Here is a 19316-nt window from a genome sequence, read left to right as displayed (position 1 = left end):
TAACGACTGCGTTTAATTTGAAATATGCGTAAACGTTGAGTTGAACCTGTCAGTTTTTGCGTTGTGCCCGTGTAGAGAAAAAATTCCAATACAACTTTGAAAGGAAATGTGGGGATTTGATTTTCAAAATAAAAGCACTGTCACCGAACATTATCAATTGTATTTATATAAACATAGGCAGCACTATCAAATGAAATAGTTCTTACCCTGTGAGTGTTTGCTACAGTTTTAATAACCAGCCCCGCTTAAAATAGGTCCATCCAGATAGTCTGCTCATTCAGAATGAATATAAATCATCCTGAATAATTGGATGCATGTATTTTAATGTTGTAACGTATATTTGGGTTTAAATGTGTTGTCGAGGTTTGCAAGCAACACACGTCTTTTTTATTTTTATTTTTAAAAGAATGCTTTTAATATTGCACTATCGCAGGGTGCATCACGATGAATGATCTGATTGGGGAATGTTCAATTTTGCTTCAAGGGCATGGATGGATGCAGTGCTTACGATCAAGGCCGACGTGCAGCCTTTGATGCTTTTTAAGTCTTGTTAGTCCTGCCACTCCACTCAGTGCTCCTTCTTCTTCGTGGCGTGGCGTGGCGTGGCGTGGCGTAGTGGTGCAGCGGCGCAGCGGCGCAGCGCAGCACACCGAGCGAGTGAGCGAGCAAGCGAGCGAGAATACCGATTTGTGACCACTTTGGCCTATTTCTCCGCTGCACCTTCCCTCTTCGACTGGGTCTCCCGAGAGCAGCTGTCAAGCGGGCGTGCTGCATCGGCATCGATGGGCTAAAATCCCCAAATAAGATTTGATGTGCGCGACGGAGATGACACAATCCAGAAGAAGCCGTGTTTGTTTTGTGCAGCAATGAAGCCAGGGGGTGGATAGTCAGGCAGGCAGGCAGGCAGGCAGGCAGTCAGTCAGTCAGTCCGTCAGTCAGTCGCCACAGAGACGCTGGGCTCCGGCCAAACATTTCTGCATTTTAGCACATATTCCATGCTACGGATTTGCATTTGCTGCATCGCCGATCGACCGTGTTCTCTGGTCTCCATTTTTTTTTTCTCCCCCTGCAAAGTGCATGGTGGATGGAAGATGCAGCTGCTTTGAGGACACCCCCCTCCGGATATCAATTCCTGCCATGACAGGCAGAGGTCTGCTCTCAACCGCGGCTCGGCCGGTTGAAGAAGAGGCAGATTGATTCGAGACGGCGGATGTTATTCTGCCGGTGGAGCCTACAAAAGCGCTCACTCCAAACACGCCGCGATTGTCACTCAGGGAAAGGGGAGGAAAAAACATGTCCTCTCGATCTGCATTACCGTCTGGCAACGACAGGAGTACTGGAGACCATGTAAGTGCAGCTGCAGCCTAAAGCTTGTTTTGGGGGGCATTAGGGGGAGAAATGCGTTCTCCAAATCTTCTTCATTGGCATGCATTCGGTGCTATTTTTATCTTACGGGTTGGATGCATAGCGTGATGTGTTGGTTCGTCATTGCGTTGGGACTCCAAAAAATAATTGGATTTATATTTGTGTAAAAAAAAATAAAAAAAACGGGCAAACCCCGAGTGCCTTTGCATGCATGTATAGCTCGGTGCAGGGAAGCAGCTCTCTGCATGCAATAACCAATATGCGCAGAAAGCCATAAAAGCAGCTGTCACATCTTATTATAAGGCTGTATGGAGATTGTGATGTCACAATACCCCCTCACCGCCGCCGCCGTTGCTGCTGCTGCTTCCTCTGTGTGCATGCATGCATGCATGCATGCATTCTCCGGCAATCAGGTGGGTGGGACGGCTGCACAGGCCAAAACAAATGTATAGTGCATACCTGCCCGGTTTGTTCGTATGACGCGAGGGGGGGATTACTGCATGGAATGATGTGCAGTCAGTGCTTGCGCAGGCTGCTTAGCGCCCAACCCTAGTGGCTGGCTGGCTGGCTGGCTGGCTGGCTGACTGGCTGGCAGACAGCGACCGCCATGTATGCATCCACTACATTGCAAAGCAGATACATCTTATGCATGCATCTATCTATCTATCTATCTATCTATCTATCTATCTATCTATCTATCTATCTATCTATCTATCTATCTATACATCTATACATCTATACATCTATCTATACATCTATGCGTCTATCTATACATCTAGCACAGATTGATGTTGCATGTGACCCCCACCTCCCACCTCCTTGATTGTTAGCAGAGCTTTTAGCACACAAAGGTGGTTAAGCCAGAGAGGCAGTGTGTGTGTGTGTGAGGGTTTACAAGATGCATGCATGATTGATTATGAATTGACAGCCACCCTTTCCATTAGAATAATCTTGATCTGCTTTCCACAATGAAGTGATTATGGTGGTATGAGTGATTTGAACAGGCGAGATGTTGCCACAGTTGAGGAAGGGTTGGCGTGTGGATTCACGTGCTCGGGCCTATAATATATATCATTTTTTTTAAAAAAAGCCCACACTGCTTTTGCTTGTGGCTTCTCATTGCCTATGGTTATTCCAAATGGGCTCTGGATGAGTCGTGAGAGGAGGAATGGCGGTACGGCTGAGAGTTTGTACATGCCTGTTTGTGTGAGTGAGTGTGTGTAGATGGCATGCTGGGTGGATGGAAGTGCGATGCCTTGGAGCCCGGAACTGGCCAGGGACTACTGTGTCAGCATCTGCTCCCTTTTTGAGTCTAACCTCCTTTTATTTGTTTGTCTTTGCGTACGTACGTACGTGCATAGCTCACCCACTTCTCACTGTGACATGGTGGTTCCTCTGCCTTCTGCTTTTAGCTCTCACGCTACCAATTGCTTTGCCTTTCTTGCATAAGTGTTGATGAATTTTAATCGCAAAAAGTGAATATATGCACCGCTATTTGAATATCACTCGGTATGTAAACATTATGCTGTCAAATCAGGTTGATTGTGTTCACACCCACAGCGGCGCAAAATGCCCTTTTTAAACTGCACCAAGTAAGAACAAATTCCCTGCACCGACTGCTCTGTGTGACGATGTTAGCCAAGTAATATTTATGTTAAAGCTTCCATTTTTTTTTTTTTGCAGCATGTGTTGTTGGGGGCCAGCCGTGCGGACAAGGCGACGAGTCAGTCCAGCCGTTCGCTCGGTGCACGGTGCAGGAACTCTATCGCCTCCTGCTCTGATGAGCAGCCTCACATTGGAAACTATCGTTTACTCAAGACTATCGGCAAGGGAAATTTTGCCAAGGTCAAGCTGGCGCGCCACATCCTGACGGGCAGAGAGGTAAGATATCAAACGATGATGGAGAAATCAAGGGGATAGGGAAGTGAAGGGAAACATTTGCAATATTTTTAGCCACGCTAATGTTCTCCTAATTAAAACCATCTCCAACTGACCAAGCAGGATGTTTCATTTGAATTGTCTTGTGATAAGATCATTACAAATCTTTCTCTCCCCAAATAATTGTTTTCCAGGTCGCAATAAAAATCATAGACAAAACTCAGTTGAATCCAACCAGCCTACAAAAGGTAAGTTACTGCGCTGTCATGCAGAGAAGCGCTTTCAATTATTTACAACTATCCTCTGTTAAAAAAAAAAAATTTAAAAAAAAACCTCAAATAATGGTAAGTAACAGACTGGTCAATTGTACCACTTCACAATGACCTTTGGAAGTTTACGGGGAATGGTCGCAGAGCGCCTTTCAGCAACAGATGAATGTTCGAAGTGAAATGAGCCTGTCACTTTAATTGATTTAAATCGGAATGCCCAGCGTCGCTATGTGAAGAAAAACCAGGGAAGGGGAAAAAGCATTTTCAACAATTTTCCCGCACTATCAAAGTGGAAGGAAAGTGGGAATTTATTTCAGCCGACACGTAAAGGTCCGTGATTATCGGCAAACACTGCAAATTCCCCTTTCTGTGATCATCTTTTTTCTTTCTTTCGCTTGTGCAATTGATGACAGCTAACAATTGTCACAGTTTCACAGTGGACGGGCCGTCGACGGCTTTTATGACTACTTGTTTTCCGGACAATCGCATTTGGTTAGAGCTGTATTTCTCAGGAAGCGCTCTTGTATTTCTTTTTGTATCCTCTTTATTTACATTTCAGTACACAGAATCGCCCTTTTAGATGTTTGCTTTTGTGGCCAATATATTGTCACTTGAGTTTTTCCCAAATGCTCACCGTCGTCAACTTTTTCCTGCTGGTCAGCATGTTGACGTTTGAGCCTAAATGGTGGACACCGTGCATGAAGGTCAAATGAAGCCAGTGCACTTTTTTTTTTGGCAGCAATCAAGGGCAACTGCAGCATAGCACTCAGAAGCGCAGTACAGTGGAATGCTGCTTTTCGCTATGCTGTCCTGTGAATAATGGGAATTGGCATAAAATTTGTGACCATTATAAATACACAGAAATCAAAGTGTACATAGAAATCGTTCCTGTCATATATATATATATATATATATATATATATATATATATATATATATATATATATATATATATATATATATATATATATATATATATATATATATATATATATATTTGTGTGTGTGGGGCCCGCTGTATAGTCATCTGGAGCTGGACAGATAGATATAATACAAAGATGGCACGTCAAAAGCTCTTGTGCTCTGCCATGTGTGGCCTAATATGACTGAATCAGTCAGGTAAGCGTAAAAAGCTCATGTTGAAGAGATGAAGCCTTCATAGAGGCATCCAATCAAGCCATATTTGCCCTTAATGCCGCTTACGTGCACATATGGGCCAAAGAGTCTCAATCACTGAACCGTAAGTCTGTCCTTCTCATACTTAGCATGAGTTGCATTGCCCCAGGGCGACCATTGCAGAGAACGTAAATGAATCAATGAAAAATGGAATCTTTTTTATATTGTTGCATGCCCAGAAATGGGCATTTTAAATCACCCCCTCCAAAAAAAAAAAAAGAATTCCTTTAATACAATAGGATAAATGAAAATAATTCTTTCTCTCAGTCTTTGTATTTTTGTCTAACAAAAGCAATGACCTTGGGTTGTTATGAGGGCTTTTGTAAATAAACGCAATTTCCCATCCGCTGCCCTTTTGATCGCAGACATCCATTAATCCTAGTCATTTGTTTTTTTTTAGCTCAGATGCTTACATCATAGTCAAATAATTAAATGCTTGACCCGAGTCTTCCTACTTTGGTAGCCAACCAGCTGTTGTGTGAGAGACCTTGGTGCCACATTTAGGTCATGACAGCGGATTTGTCATTTTACAATTTGCCATTGATGATGGTGGCGGCATTTCCTCACATGCCCACGGTTTAATGGCAACGGGAATTCATGTCGAGGGGAAATCTGTCAGCAAATGTACAGGGGTGGACAAGAGAGGCACAGATGGCCAAATCAGGCTCCAACATCACCAGAGAGATTTCGTAGAAATGACAATTTCAACTGCCCTTTCATTTGAGCTTTATGTCATAATTGAGGTCATTTGCTATGCTGTTGCCGGGAAGGAAAACATGACAATCACACATCGCTACTACGTATATGCCAAGATTCACATAAGCACAGCTGGAGAAGCTGAGAAAGATGGTAGTCTTAATACCTGGGTTGCTATGGCAACAGTGACGTTGGCCTTTGCAAAGCGAGAAGATGGCGAGACATGGAGGAGGAGGGAATAGAGGGAGAAACAAGATGCGATGAGGGCAAATGGGAGAAAAAACGAGTGAAACCAGCACTCATTTACAAGGAATTTGTTTATTTAGTTCTTTTCATTGGAGGGCCTTGTTTTCTCCATGTCTTATTTAAATATTTTCATTTATTTTTTTATTTTTATTATATTTTTTATTTATTTAGTATATTGAAGGATTTGTTTTAAAGAATTTTTGGGGCTTGTCAACCGAAAGATGCACATTTGCAACTAAACACAAGCACCTTAACATGATGAGTTCATCTTGTATGAAACTATTGATATCAAACCTAAATGTGACAACGCAAATATTTGCATATCATTTTTTTTGAATGAAACAAATGACTACATTGAAGTGCCAAAATGTGATGTATTGTATTATATTGATGTTGTGTCTTTCCAGCTCTTTCGAGAGGTACGAATAATGAAAGGCTTGAATCACCCCAACATAGGTAAGGAAGACTCCAGTTTGTATCCACAAGGTGACCCGTACGTACTACATATTTTGATTTGGGGTTTCTGTTTTGGGCCACAGTGCAGCTGTTCGAGGTGATTGAGACAGATAAGACCCTTTACCTGATCATGGAGTATGCCAGTGGAGGTGGGTAAAATGTGCCACCAAGAAATTGTAATCACCATTTAGCCACATTTCCACCGTTTTGGCAATAGTGAGAAAACAAGTAGGGAACGTTTTGTTCCCCCGCCAACTCCACTGCACTACTGAGAAGAACAAAAGCACTCAAATAGGAAATGCTAATGTGAGCCAGTGGCACATTCCATTTCTCCACCGACCAATCATGGCTGCTATCTGAAGAAATCATATATTTTTTTTTTCTTTTCTGTTTACCATTCCCAATCACAGGTGAAGTGTTTGACTACCTCGTGTCTCATGGAAGAATGAAGGAGGTTGAAGCCAGGGCCAAATTTCGACAGGTATAAAACATTTTCTTTTATGCAGCAAACTTGATATGTATTCATAGAATTAAAATTGAATGACTAATATTTGTAAAATCACTTTATGTTTGCAGATTGTTTCCGCTGTCCACTATTGCCACACTAAGAATATTGTCCACCGAGATTTGAAGGTAAAAAAGCTGAGAAGATGTTTTTTGGCTTTTTGGATTAAGGCTAGTTCAAGACATAATCTCAGACTAGTCTTAATCTTTGTGCGTGAAAATGGCCCCATAGCGTCTTAATCACACAGTATGGAGAGTTTCAAAGTGGGCGAACGCTGGCATGTGTTGGAATAGATTACGGAGCACACGCATGAGTCACGTGAAGCTATCAGTGTTGTTGGACAACATGGAGTCACTCCTCCCCCTTTCCCATCTGTTACATACATCCTTCTTTTTTCTCTCCCATTGGAGGTGACGTTTTGTCTTCCAACCTAATCTCATTTCACTTTCTCCTCCTTCATCCTATGATTTCCTTCATCATTCTCTGCACTCCTCTTCCATACTTAGCTTCTCTTCCTCTGCATCTACTATGTGCACAGGCCGAGAATCTCCTGCTGGATGCAGATGCCAACATCAAGATTGCAGATTTTGGTTTCAGCAATGAGTTCACACTTGGCAACAAACTGGACACCTTCTGTGGCTCGCCACCCTATGCTGCCCCTGAACTTTTCCAGGGAAAGAAATATGATGGACCAGAAGTGGATGTCTGGAGTCTCGGAGTCATCCTGTACACACTTGTCAGTGGCTCGCTGCCTTTTGATGGGCAGAACTTGAAGGCAAGTGGGTGGGAAGTGGCACCAAAAGTTGCATTATGGCATCTAGGTTCTTCCAAAGATTCTTACTTGGTTCTGAATTTTAGCCTATCACGCCGCAAAATAGGTTAGACGCGTATTTGTGTGATGTCCCGTTGTTGACCCCTAAAATGCCCCCACTTTAGCTGGTCATATTTATTGTAGGACTGGATGATTTAGTGTTGTCGTAGCAACATCTACACTACATAAAACATGTCCATCAGGGTTCAACAACTATATTGTCAGAAGGCCAGAAATTTACCAAACAGTCTCCTTGGAACGAAATAAAATCAAATTTTGCCATCACATTATGATTTGATATATAAATATTTAATTTCATCACTAAACTGAAGACATTTCCGACTATCGCCTTGCTGTGAGCATAGCACGATAAAAGACATTTTACTGGATAGTAAATCAACTCGCTGTTCATTCACCCTTTGAATGATGGGGACTGTGTTAGGCTATAGCCCGGTCTGGAAAAAGAAAGAAAAAAAAAAAAAAAATGCCAAAAGCTCCCGACAATGTTTTCCCATGAGTTCTGGTTGCACTAGCAACCAGACACCATGTCTGTTGACTCCTTTGCAAGTCAGATTGACCATAAAAGAGGTGACAAGCATTGTATCGGGAGTGAAAAAATTTCCCTTTTCTTTCACTGCCATTCTTTTTCCGATCAAATCAAAATAATACCAACAAAATCGAATAAAAGCTTCCTTGTTTGTAGTCTTGTTGGCCATCTGAGTATGACAGCAACAAATCTTAAATAATCCCTAAAGCTGCTTGCAACTGGCTCTCATCTCACCAGGCAATGAATCACTTAGCAGCATGAGGAAGAGGATGGGTGGAAGCACTTTTTTTTTTTTTCCCCCAAAAATTCTTTTCAATGATTTATTCACTACTAATCTATTTGCCTTATTAAGGATTAAAGAAGGCTATAGGTGCAGACAGAAAAAAAATTGCAATGACATACTGGGCCATACCAAACGTGATTTTCAATTTTCCCCATGTGTTGCTTCAGCATCTGTATTGTGTAACCAACCCAACAGGAGCTGAGGGAGCGTGTGCTGAGGGGAAAGTACCGCGTGCCGTTTTACATGTCCACAGACTGTGAAGGGATCCTTCGGCGATTCTTGGTGCTCAATCCCGCCAAACGCTGCACCCTAGATGTGAGGAAAAGAAATAGCCAGCGTTTGCGGCAATTCAAACACACCAGACTCATATATTTGATTTTTTTTTTTCCTCATGTCTCCACAGCAAGTTATGAAGGACAAGTGGATCAATTCAGGGTTTGAGGGTGAGGACTTAAAGCCCCATATAGAACCAGTTGAAGACTACAGCGATCCCGCCCGCATCGGTGAGTCGAGTGGCTTTCATATTCTACGGCTTGTACGTTGACTGAAGACGGTCAACGTTGTCAGGGCACGAGATGATTGACATCAGCGTTTACTGTTTGTGTGCTTCAGAGGTGATGGTCGGCATGGGCTTCACTCCCGATGAAATCAAGGACTCTCTGCTCAATCAGAAATACAATGAGGTCACCGCTACCTACTTACTGCTGGGCCGCAAAGGCGATGTGAGTTATATACGCATCTCTTTTTATTGATCATATAGTATGTATGAGGGAATACGGTACGGTTTGATTGACATCCCTGTTGCCCTTGATACCTGCCAAGTGGGATTGTCATGATTCATAGTTATTCATCTCTTACTGGTTCTTAATGCAGCCTCTCAATAAGCTCCTCTTGTTAAATGCAACGGATTGGCCGGCCACTTTCGAGTCAACCCATTTGTGCCAAGAAATCTCTTAACAGTTATGAAGTTGGCCATTACATTCTTGCCTGTTGACTTCTTTGCATTTAGAAGCATCCAACTTGAGTACTGGTCTAACATGTGCCATCTTTATTTACCCCCCGCAAAAAAATAGAATAAAAATTCAATAGACACTGATGTGAAGTTATTTAACCCTAATTAAATCCAACTTAAAACAATTCATTAAATTCTAAAAATTTGCTTAAAATATGATCATAAATGAATAATATTGAAATAAATCAATGAAGTAAATCATATTAGAAATATCCGACGATGCCAATCAAATGAAATTTTCGGTGCTTCTCATGTGATTTAGGAGGGCAGCGAGGCCCGCACAGCCAGTAGCCTGTCGTTGGCGAGGGTGCGACCCAGCCCCATCACCAACGGAACCAACAAACACTCTTCAACAGCTACTGGCTCCTCTTCCTCTTCCACCTCCTCCTCCTCACACAGTAAGACACAGCGCAGTGCCTCCACTTACCACAGGCAGCGACGACACAGCGACTTCTGTGAGTATCTACTTTTGCTTGGGACTTCAGGTGGGCCAACCCAAAGCGTTACTGTGCCAAGCTCCCTTTGGAAGCCACTCTTCATGCAGAATACTCCTTATATGAATCCCTTGTCTGTCTTTGCACTGCTGTCCTCCACAACAAAGGCGGACCGTCCATGCCCGTCATGCACCCCAAACGGAGCCCGACGAGCACGGGCGAGAGGGAGCTGCGAGAGGGACGGATGCCTTCGCGGAAGGCCAGTTGCAGCGTGATGGGAAGCCATAGCCTTCCTCCTTCTAGTCCCATGGTTAGCAGCGCTAATAACCCGAACAAGTCGGAGATACCAGACCGCCGTAAAGACATGACCGCCACCACGGTGAGTGTTTTATTTGATTCCCTTTTCCGTGGGACTAAAAAAGGTGCTTCTCACCTTCCTTTTCACAATGAAGAACAACATCCCTGGAAGCGCAATGACACGCCGCAATACATACGTGTGCACGGATCGCTCGGGTGCTGACAGGCACTCTCTCCTGCAGAATGGCAAAGACAACAGGTACTCATCTGTCTTTTTAGTTGTTAGCTGCGTATTTTTTATTCATGATACAATAAGTCCATTTTTAATAAAAAAGAAAGTGCTCAACACTTAGATCAAAAGGCATGGCAGACCACGCAAAGACAACTTAAGTGGTTGCTGAATGATGAATTGTTTCCTGGGTGGAAAAAAACTTCAGCCAGTGACGTCAAATGACTTTTTATGTTCAACTCTTCAAACTAGAATGCACTCGATCATTTGTCGTTGTTGTCCTTGAATGCAGCTCTTTGGGCCACCGCATGCCCACGGCCTCTCCTTCCACACTCAGCATATCCGGAGCCGGAGCGGCGTCTTCCTCTTCTTCAGACCGATGCCGCTTGACTCGAGGCTCCACAATCCGCAGCACCTTTCACGGGGGACAGCTGAGAGACCGTGGGCCTCCCATTTATTCGGCCCCGCCCACTTCACCCACGCTGTCCCACCATGATGCCAGCCCTTTGCCCCATGCTCGCACCAGGGCCACCTCCAACCTCTTCACCAAACTGACCTCCAAAATCACTCGCAGGTAACTCTCTCAAAGAGAAATAAGAAATTCTAATCATACAGTGAAACATTTCTTCCATTTCTTCAACTTGAATTCAACCTTGCTCGGATCGTATGAGAATGTTTTCATATTTGCAAGTCGGTCTGTGACCCCAGATTATCCCCGCGTTCCCCTCTTCCTCTCGTCATCATAATCACACATGACTAATCTAATCAAAATGCAGCTTTATCCTTACCACTCCATTCCTGTGCCACACTCTCCTCTCCACTTGCGATTCAATGATCTTCCTTGTAATAACCCCCACCTCCCTCCCTCCCTTCTCCATTGTTTCTTATTCTGTTTTCCTACTGTCATGGCATCAGGGTCAACCTTGACCCGTCCAAGCGCCAGGGCTCAAACAAATCAGTGTCGGGTTGCACTCTTCCACAAGGATCAAAAACCGTTAGTAAGTTCCCGTTGTGTCTTGCTTATTTCTTGTGTGCCTGCGCCGCTCCATCGTCTGCCACGGAACTTCCGTCGTCAGTCCGTGAATGCCTGACTGATTTTTCTTTACGGCCCTATTTATTAATTGTTGCCACTCTGCATGTTTTTTTGATTTGATTTGATCTTTAGTTCATGCTTTTTATAAAGTAGGTTTTAAGCATGACTTAGCATTTAGCAAGAAGTCTTGATTGTTGTTTGAAGAGTTGTTGCGTCATCCACGTATACTCTGGTTGCATTGAACACACAGATAAAAAAAGGAAATGATTACACTGCTAGCCAAACAGATAGTGAAGTGAATATACAAGTTGAAACACTGCAATAAATATGAACTAGAAAACAGCAAGAATGCAAAATAGCGTCATCTGCTGGGCTACGGACATTACTTTTTTTTGACGGCCCTGATTGTGGAAAGAGGCTCATTTTTGACACCGTGCTTTTTCTGTTTTGTTATAAATAAGCCGCCAAACAACATGTCACTATTTTGTGCGTCAGAGACATAACCAACTTGACCCAAATTTGCATGACTGTTGGAAAAGAAATTGAGGACCACTATAGTAAAGAGCCAGAACTCTTCCTACATAACTGCAATGAAGGCTCATTGTGTTCTACACCCACACACCCCGTTGAAGAAAAAACAAAAAACAATGGAACGTTGATTCAGAGTGGAGCACACATGTCTGGTTCATGCAGTTTTCATGCCTGATGAAGTGGGTTGATCGATGGTAATGGCAGGCTTTCCTTCCAGCTGCTGCACTTTGAACGACCCGTCGCCTACCTTATGTGCTCAGTGTTGCCAGAGAGTTTTCATGATCAATTTGTGGTGGTTAATGCCTTGAAACTCATTCAATGTTTCTTCCATGTGTTACTGGAATGTGCATTGTGGTACTATGAAGAGCAATCCATGCATGCTTTAAATTGAAAGGTTGGTGGCTAAGACGTAGTATGTATGGCTTGCTTGTGCTTGTTCCGAACGTCATCTCAATGCATTTTGCTTCCTGTTCCGGATGAGCTCTTACGGCGTCTGTCTGTCTTGCAGGGTCACAAATGAATCTGAGGGAATCAGGAGATTTGCGCTCACAAGGTCAGTGTGCTCCGTTTGATTTGCTGTCGTTTCGTTTGCGTGCAATAAAAGCGGACGTCTCCTTTTGCAGTTGCCATCTACCTGGGTATCAAAAAGCGTCCGAGCCCAGGACCGTCGGACGTGGCCGGGATCTAAGAAGCGGTGGGCGGCGGGACCCTGCGGAGGTTGTGCTGGCTCTGCGTGAGGCGGCACTGGGATGCGGCTGCCAGGTGCACCATGCCGGCCCCTTTCTGCTCTCCTGCACCCATGGCGTGGCAGGGGGCCGTGTGGCTTTTGAGGCCGAGGTGTGCCATCTTTCCGCCGGCGCCTCCGGGACTTCAAACGGGGTGCGCTACACACGACTCTGGGGGGCACCACTTGCTTTTCGGGACGTCGCCACCCAAATATCCAAGGATCTGGAACTCTGAACGGAGGCTGCTGCGGCCCGCCGGGGATGTATGTGTCAGTGTGTGTGCGAGTGTTTGAAAGGGTGCGTCAAATGGGAAGCCAATTTGAAAAGGATACGTAGAGCGAGCCAGCAGAGAAGTGGCAAGGGGTCTCTTCCCGGCACGTAAACACGCACGCACGCACACTTGACCCTTACAAAGACACATGCGCAGCAAGGCGAGCGCCCCTTCTCTCAAGCCACTCCCCTCGCCCCCCCTCCCCCCATCCAATCACCCCCCAAAAGCTCAGCTCTCCTCGCTGAGAAACTTCACCCACTGGACCTGGATTTGACTGAATCTAGTTAAATATTTTTTTCTACTACTCTAGCCATAATTCTAATATTATTTTTTAATTTATTGCTCTGATAGTTGTTTTGAATTCACTCTTATTTTTACTAGTGCAGAAATACATTGTCTTTCACTGACTGACAAGCTCATCCACTTTTTAATAGTGATATGGGTTCATCTTTCCGTATTCCATTTTTCATACACTTCTGGAGATGGGCCGGCTCGGTGCCAGGCAAGCCGTGGAGTTGTGTTGTTTTGATGAGTCCACGGTGCTGCGCTGGATTAAGGTCAATGAGAGCAGAGCAGAGCAGAGCAGGGTTTGCCAGTCAGAAGCACGGTCGGTGGGCTTAACTAGTCGACGGGTGTTTTTGGCTTCACGACACATTTTCAGGTGGCGGATGAGCAGAAAAGTGCTTTGGCAACATTGAGGGTGCAGACAGCTCATTTAATGAATGGAGGGTTTTACTGAAAAGATTTTCTCAACGTTATGCCCAATAATATTCATAACCTGGCCAAAGTTGGACTCAATTACCTTTCTTTTTTTTTTTTTTTTTTTTTTTTTAATGAACGGGTCTTAAGGTGGAAATGTTACTCGAGAGGGGATAAACGACTGTTTAAAGTTGTTTTAAGGGATATTTAATTGCAACATCTTCTATTAAGCTTGGCTTAAAATATCTTCTAAAAATTGATATTTCATATAATTACATTGCAAAGGATTGGTACGTTTAACTCAAGCTAAAAAGAAAGGAGACAAAATTAAAATGAATACATTATTTCATGTTATTTTTTTATATAGATTTTTCTCTTTAAAACACGCAAACAGCAATGCCCTTATTTAACACCTCCAAAATTTGGCCAGGGTATGAATAATCAAGGGCTTAAGGAATGTCAGGTCTTCTTGTTAAGGTGCTTGTCTGAAGCATTCTAATGATCCTGGTGTGTCATCCCTTCACCTTTTCTTCAAATGCATAGCACTTCTTCTGACACCTTGTACTTGACAGAATCTGTAGCCCTCATTCACTTCAGTATGATTTCATGGGGCAGCTGAGGATGCGTCCATTATTAGTGACCATGAGGGTAGGAAGCTGTTGTGCTATCACAACAACTCTGCACCATCACCAAAGTGGATGAGCCAAGTAGCAAAAGCCATCACATGAAAACACACTCCACCTTCTCCTTCTTCTTCTTCTTCTTCTTCTTGTGGCTGGCACACGATCTAAACTTGTCTGTCCATTCTTGATGACTGCGGGCTGTTGCGTACAAAAGGGGAGTATCCGAGAAAGGCCATTTTGTTTTCCCGTCTTCTCGTTAGTCCAGTTGCCTTTAAAGTGAACTACCCCAGCGCCTTCACACACACAGTATGTAGTATTTAATGTACAAAAGACAGAAAGAGCCACGACTGCTTTCTATTCTCTCTCTCTCCTTCCCTCCCTCCCTCCCTGTTTTTAGTGAATACCGTACTGTGATATTGACGTAGGCTGCAGAGGTCATGTTGTTTGGCTGCTGATTTACTGTTAATACTATTTCTCAAATGTGGCTTTTCTCATGGTGACCCCAAACGAACATCCATCCATCCATCCATCCATCTATCCATCCCTCATGTCCATGTCATTTTCATACTTACTATGAAACAGGGATGCCAACCTCAACACGTTCAGTCATCTGCTTTTCCCCTCAACCCCGAGACCGTGTTTGTGCTGGGAGTCATTATACAATCACGTAACAGACCAATGTATGACAGCTTATCATCGCTGATTGGTGTGTGTGGGTGTGGGTGTGTGTGTGGGTGTGTGTGTGTGCTCTTTCAGTCGGCGAGGAGGGAGAGTCGACCTCCTCTTTAAGGCGAAAAGCAATGTGGACACTGTCCCTGTCCTCTGCCTGGGCGTTAACTCGTTGTGGTATATCTTTGCATTAGGTAATATAGACCTCAATGCACTTTGCTTTGACTTGAATCAGCTCCTTCCAGTGGAATACCCACAACTAGCCACTGGAGGGCGCCAATGTCTTAAATGTGAAACACTTCAATTTGTGGATATTTGCACAGGTACTTCATTTATTTTTTAGAATAATATCATTAAAACAGGATTTATATCAGTCAGTTGACTGTATATACAATTTATGAAAATAGTATATATCTTAGAGCTCAAGGTTTATTTATAGCTAGAGCAAGAGAACGTCAATCTAATTTCAAGCTGTTTCTGTCAGTGACAATGGGGAAAAAAAACAACCCACTTGCAATCCCGCATGACTTCAGTGTTTGGATTCAAAGGGAGAAATGATGCACAGCTAGGAGTGGGAGCTTTGCCAAAATGCAGACTGAACCTAAATCTATACAGTATCAAGAAACGTGTGCTCGACGTGGCTGCAAGCTTTCTTTCCCCTCTCGCACGTGGACAGACAGCTTTTGGGTAAAACAGTGGCTTCATATTGTTAACTACAATCAGGGCAGCAAAAAAAAAAAACATAAGCTGGGTCTGTTTTTAGAAATGTACCCACGTGACCTACCAGAAGAGAGTTCATTTGAAATCCCTATTTGGATTGGGAAGCGTAAAACATCCTTGATGTTATTTATCCAAGCCCTGTGTTGCATTTAAGCCATAGAAAGACACCGACTGTGTTGTGTATCAGGTGAAGCATTGCAGTGGAACCAACTCAAGATGACAAAAAAAAAAAAAAAGGCTACCAAGCAAACAACTCAACATTAGTGGAAGATGGAGAAACAATAGGGGTGCAATCTAGCCAACTTTTTTTTAAAACCTTTGTAGTAAAGGTACAGTATTTTGAATCAAGAACGGCTCAGTATTTAACATGCACTGTTAAAAAAAAGAAAAAAAAGAGATTTTGGAAGGGAAAAATGATGTATGCAAAAGAGCTTCGATGATGACAAATTTGGTTGCCTTTTCACTGCTTTGCTCTTTGAACTCCTCCCCAACAATAACAAAAAGCAACTGTAAACTGAGCTTGAGTGGTTGTGATATCTACAGGAGAACATGGAGCTGAAGGTTAATAAAATTCACTGATGTTGGCATTCCGTCTTTCACTTTGTCTTAGTTTGATGTCCAAAATGTCAGCAGTCTGAATAGTTAGGTCCAGAAGAACTTTTTTCCCTTCATGTTATTTTTCATTGGCGGATTGGATCCATCTGCTACACAACTGCAACTAATAATAAAATAAATAACAAGCTGAAATGGTTGAAAAAAATCAAAATTATTTGTGACATAAAGAACACATTTTTCATGTATCTGTTAATGGGGCAATTTTTTTTATTGAGCAGTGAACAGTTTCAATAATTCTCATTTGTTTATACCAAAAAGTAGGTATTGCCACGTTTGCCAGGGGGAGCCTAGCTCAGCATGGATCGATCCTAGGATGTTACCAACCAACGCAAGAGAACGTGAAAAAAGATGGAAGGAGGTAAAGGTGAGCAGAGTCAAGAGTCTCTCCATGAGCTGCTGTGAAATGGTCATGAGAAAAAAACAACAAAAAAACAGGGTTGTTCCTCTTTACTTCTGGGCAGGGATCATGCTGTCGATGGCCTCTCCCTTCTCCAGCTTTTTCTCCATCTCCACCATCAGCTTGACACCATCAACCACCATCTGGACCTGATCCACCTCGGAAGATCCCAGACGATCGGCGTTGGAGATGTCGAAAACGCCACCGACGGACGCGGTGTCGACACCGCCTTTGGAGGAGAGGATCAGGGCGGATGTTTTGAAGAGCAAATCGGGGACTCGGCCGCTCTGAGAAGACCCGCATTCATACCTGTGCCACGCTTCTGCAGACGCAGCCTGGTGAGGATCTCGTCAAACTTGGCGTGTGTGCTCAGCTTAGGCAGCTTGACGTGGACGCCGCCACGCAGACCGGTTCCCAGGTTAGAGGGGCAGGTCAGGATGTAGCCCAAATGCTTGTTCCACATGAAACCATGGTTGTGCTTCTTGAAGATCTCCTCAATCTGGTAACCCAAAACAAAGACGTGAAAATGTTGCTTTTGATCCTTCTAGGCGGTCTTTTCCATTGTACCTTCTGAAGGCCAACACAGAAACGCTTGAAGACTTCCCTCATGTTGCCGCCCTTCTGCATAGAGATGACACGAAGGTGATCCTCCTCATTCACCCACACCAAGAAAGTCTTGTTGTCATTGTGCCTTGAGACAGAAGTAAAGAAAAAAAGCCACATTATATATATATCTAATCTCAATTCGATTACATACAAAAGAGACTCGATTATTATGATATTATTCTAAGTATTTTCAAATTGTGCTGCAAAAAAAAAAAAGGGGCATATCTGATATGGTTTGATGGTTGACACTCACCAGATGCCTCTGGCGTCGGGCCAGTCACGGGCCATACCAGCGCAAGTCAGAAGGGGGGAGACGGGCTTGTCAAACAGAAAGTGATCAGCAATCAGCTGCTCCTGTTCAGCATCAGTCATGGTCTTCAGGGGGTAGTATTTGCCCTTGAACTCACCATCCAGGCTGGTCAGAGCTGGTGAGGTGGAGGTTTTTGTGGGAACATAGGGAATTTTTAGAACCTAGGGATCACCATTTCTAAGCTAGGTTGCTTTTCATGAGCTCCGCCTTTTTGTTCCCTGTCCAAATGTTTGAATGCATTGGCTCGTACCCTCAACGGACAGCTTCTCGATAATTCTGCGCTCGCCACGGCTGTTGTGGGGCGGCAGGGTGAAGCCCTTGATGCTGCGGCCGGTACGGACGCGGCTGGACAGAACGTAGTTGGGGTCCAAGTCATCACCACCCTATTGACGACAACAAAGTTTGGGGAACATTAGTGTCAAGTTTTAGTTTAGGTTGTTTTCACCAAACGACCTTCAGGTTCTCGAAGTTCAGGTCGGTTTTGTGGAGGTCGTTGGGGCCGTATCCACTATGACGGTCGGAGATGATGGGGTCCAGCAGATCTTTGAAAACCTCATAGGACTCCTCATCGCCAGCCACACAGCCGACAGTCATGATGAAGGGGTGACCTAAGGAACACATTGGTTGATTTGAAGATCAAATCTTTTCCATTGACTGATGCATTTGTCATACCGGGGTTGTCAACACCAGTCTGGATGACATCATCCAGGGTGTAGCCACTAGGTGTCTGCTTGTCCCTCAGCTTGGCATACATATCCTTGGTCAGAACCTTGGCCATGTGGTTGTTGTGCTTGGACAAGTCAGGATACTCTTCCTCAACTTTGTAGTTGAGCTTGAAGTTGTTGTGGGTGTTTCCGAAAGGCATGGTTGCTTTTCTCACACTGCCAACAGAAGCAAAGCCAAGATATGTCAGAAAGCTGAGATGATTATGATCTGAAAAATGACATGATATGGAATCGCTCAAAAGAGACAGCTGCACTTGTTTTATGTGCCTCGCAGGCATCTTGGTTCCATGTCTTACACAGTTTCCAATGTATCATATGTCCACTTAAAATAGAGTCTGTTGGGAAGGACAGGGAGCTATTTTTAGCTTGGTCACGTCCGCCGCTAAGTGAGTTGCCCTTTAGAAAATTCACAACATTATACTGCTTAGCACAAAATCTTTACATGAGAAAACGTTTGTATCTTGCTTGGGATCAAATGATGTCCAAGTTAAGATTGTCATATATGACTGAAAATCTGTAGCCGTGCCTTTCTCAACTCATTCGCTGCCAACCCAGTTAATATCTTTGACGTCTGTCACCGTCAATGGCACTGCATGAGTTCAGTTTTTGTCTATACAGACATATTTGACTTGCAATCCAAAGTAATGCATGCAGTGACATTTGACATTTAATCAACTACAACCAATTCATTCAATTGGATAATTACAAACAACTTTTTGGAACGGCTTGATCTTTCCATGAGAATCGAGAAATGTATGCCAAACGGTCTTGATCCGCCAAAAGAATACACGGAATACAAAAAAAAAAAAAAAAGTCCTGGAACCCGAAAACCATTTCATATGTGTCCTTCAGTCAAAAATCATCGAATCCATGCAGCATCATAGCAAATATCTTATTGGCATCTGACATCCTTCTCAGAATCCTCAAATACGGCATCTTCATCCTCCTTGCTGAATTTACCCAGTAAAATGTCATATTTACCTGCACACTAGACAAGAAAAGAGGTAACAGTCCTTGGGATCAGATCCTGTTCACTGCGGCCAAATTAGGGGTCACCCGGATTTGCGGGACTTTGCTCTCTGTTTATATACTGGGGCTGACACTCAAGCCTTGCGCTTGCCATTTTAGTGCCTGCTCCTCTGTGATTGGCCAAGGCCTGTGAACTGTGATGCAAACTTTATGACAGGG

General features: G+C 43.8%; 2 protein-coding genes across 5 annotated transcripts; one reads left to right on the top strand and one right to left on the bottom strand.

Annotated features, from left to right (window-relative positions):
• Positions 1-448: 448 nt before the first annotated feature.
• On the top strand, positions 449-16062 carry mark4a (MAP/microtubule affinity-regulating kinase 4a). 4 transcript variants are annotated; one of them, XM_088397652.1, is made up of 18 exons: positions 449-1347; positions 3049-3246; positions 3438-3491; positions 6038-6086; positions 6170-6235; positions 6497-6567; positions 6663-6719; positions 7130-7366; positions 8428-8547; positions 8636-8735; positions 8845-8954; positions 9507-9699; positions 9846-10057; positions 10131-10234; positions 10497-10778; positions 11120-11202; positions 12277-12327; positions 12373-16062. In XM_088397652.1, exons 1-18 carry the CDS (start codon positions 1294-1296, stop codon positions 12726-12728), a joined length of 2397 nt encoding a protein of 798 aa, XP_088253778.1. In that variant the 5' UTR covers positions 449-1293; the 3' UTR covers positions 12729-16062. The 4 variants fall into 4 exon arrangements, with proteins under 4 accessions (XP_088253778.1, XP_088253776.1, XP_088253777.1 ...); XM_088397650.1 differs by having other exon boundaries at positions 451-1347; positions 12277-12321; positions 12392-12602; XM_088397651.1 differs by having other exon boundaries at positions 452-1347; positions 11120-11198; positions 12277-12321; positions 12392-12540.
• A 217-nt stretch (positions 16063-16279) lies between these two features.
• On the bottom strand, positions 16280-19275 carry ckma (creatine kinase, muscle a). Its single transcript, XM_088397653.1, has 8 exons — positions 19110-19275; positions 18076-18284; positions 17857-18011; positions 17654-17786; positions 17347-17518; positions 17055-17178; positions 16797-16986; positions 16280-16716 (listed from the first exon to the last, which is right to left on the bottom strand). Exons 2-8 carry the CDS (start codon positions 18266-18268, stop codon positions 16538-16540), a joined length of 1146 nt encoding a protein of 381 aa, XP_088253779.1. The 5' UTR covers positions 18269-18284; positions 19110-19275; the 3' UTR covers positions 16280-16537.
• Between the last annotated feature and the right edge of the window lie 41 nt (positions 19276-19316).

This window comes from Syngnathus floridae, chromosome 15, assembly GCF_059516105.1.
Source record: "Syngnathus floridae isolate MCC-2025c chromosome 15, RoL_Sflo_1.0, whole genome shotgun sequence".
NCBI classification, from domain to species: Eukaryota; Metazoa; Chordata; class Actinopteri; order Syngnathiformes; family Syngnathidae; genus Syngnathus; species Syngnathus floridae.
Note: the sequence above shows the minus strand (reverse complement) of the source record. Positions and strands in the feature narration are given on the sequence as shown.

Excerpts from the sequence above, each read along its gene's own strand:
- ckma (XM_088397653.1), bottom strand. The coding sequence starts at position 18,268 with ATGCCTTTCGGAAACACCCACAACAACTTCAAGCTCAACTACAAAGTT. Across the intron at positions 17,519-17,653 it reads CGAGAAGCTGTCCGTTGAGG|CTCTGACCAGCCTGGATGGT; the intron begins GTACGAGCCAAT and ends CCACCTCACCAG. Across the intron at positions 17,179-17,346 it reads CCCGACGCCAGAGGCATCTG|GCACAATGACAACAAGACTT; the intron begins GTGAGTGTCAAC and ends TTCTGTCTCAAG.
- mark4a (XM_088397652.1), top strand. The coding sequence starts at position 1,294 with ATGTCCTCTCGATCTGCATTACCGTCTGGCAACGACAGGAGTACTGGA. Across the intron at positions 6,087-6,169 it reads CTTGAATCACCCCAACATAG|TGCAGCTGTTCGAGGTGATT; the intron begins GTAAGGAAGACT and ends TTTGGGCCACAG. Across the intron at positions 8,955-9,506 it reads TGCTGGGCCGCAAAGGCGAT|GAGGGCAGCGAGGCCCGCAC; the intron begins GTGAGTTATATA and ends CATGTGATTTAG.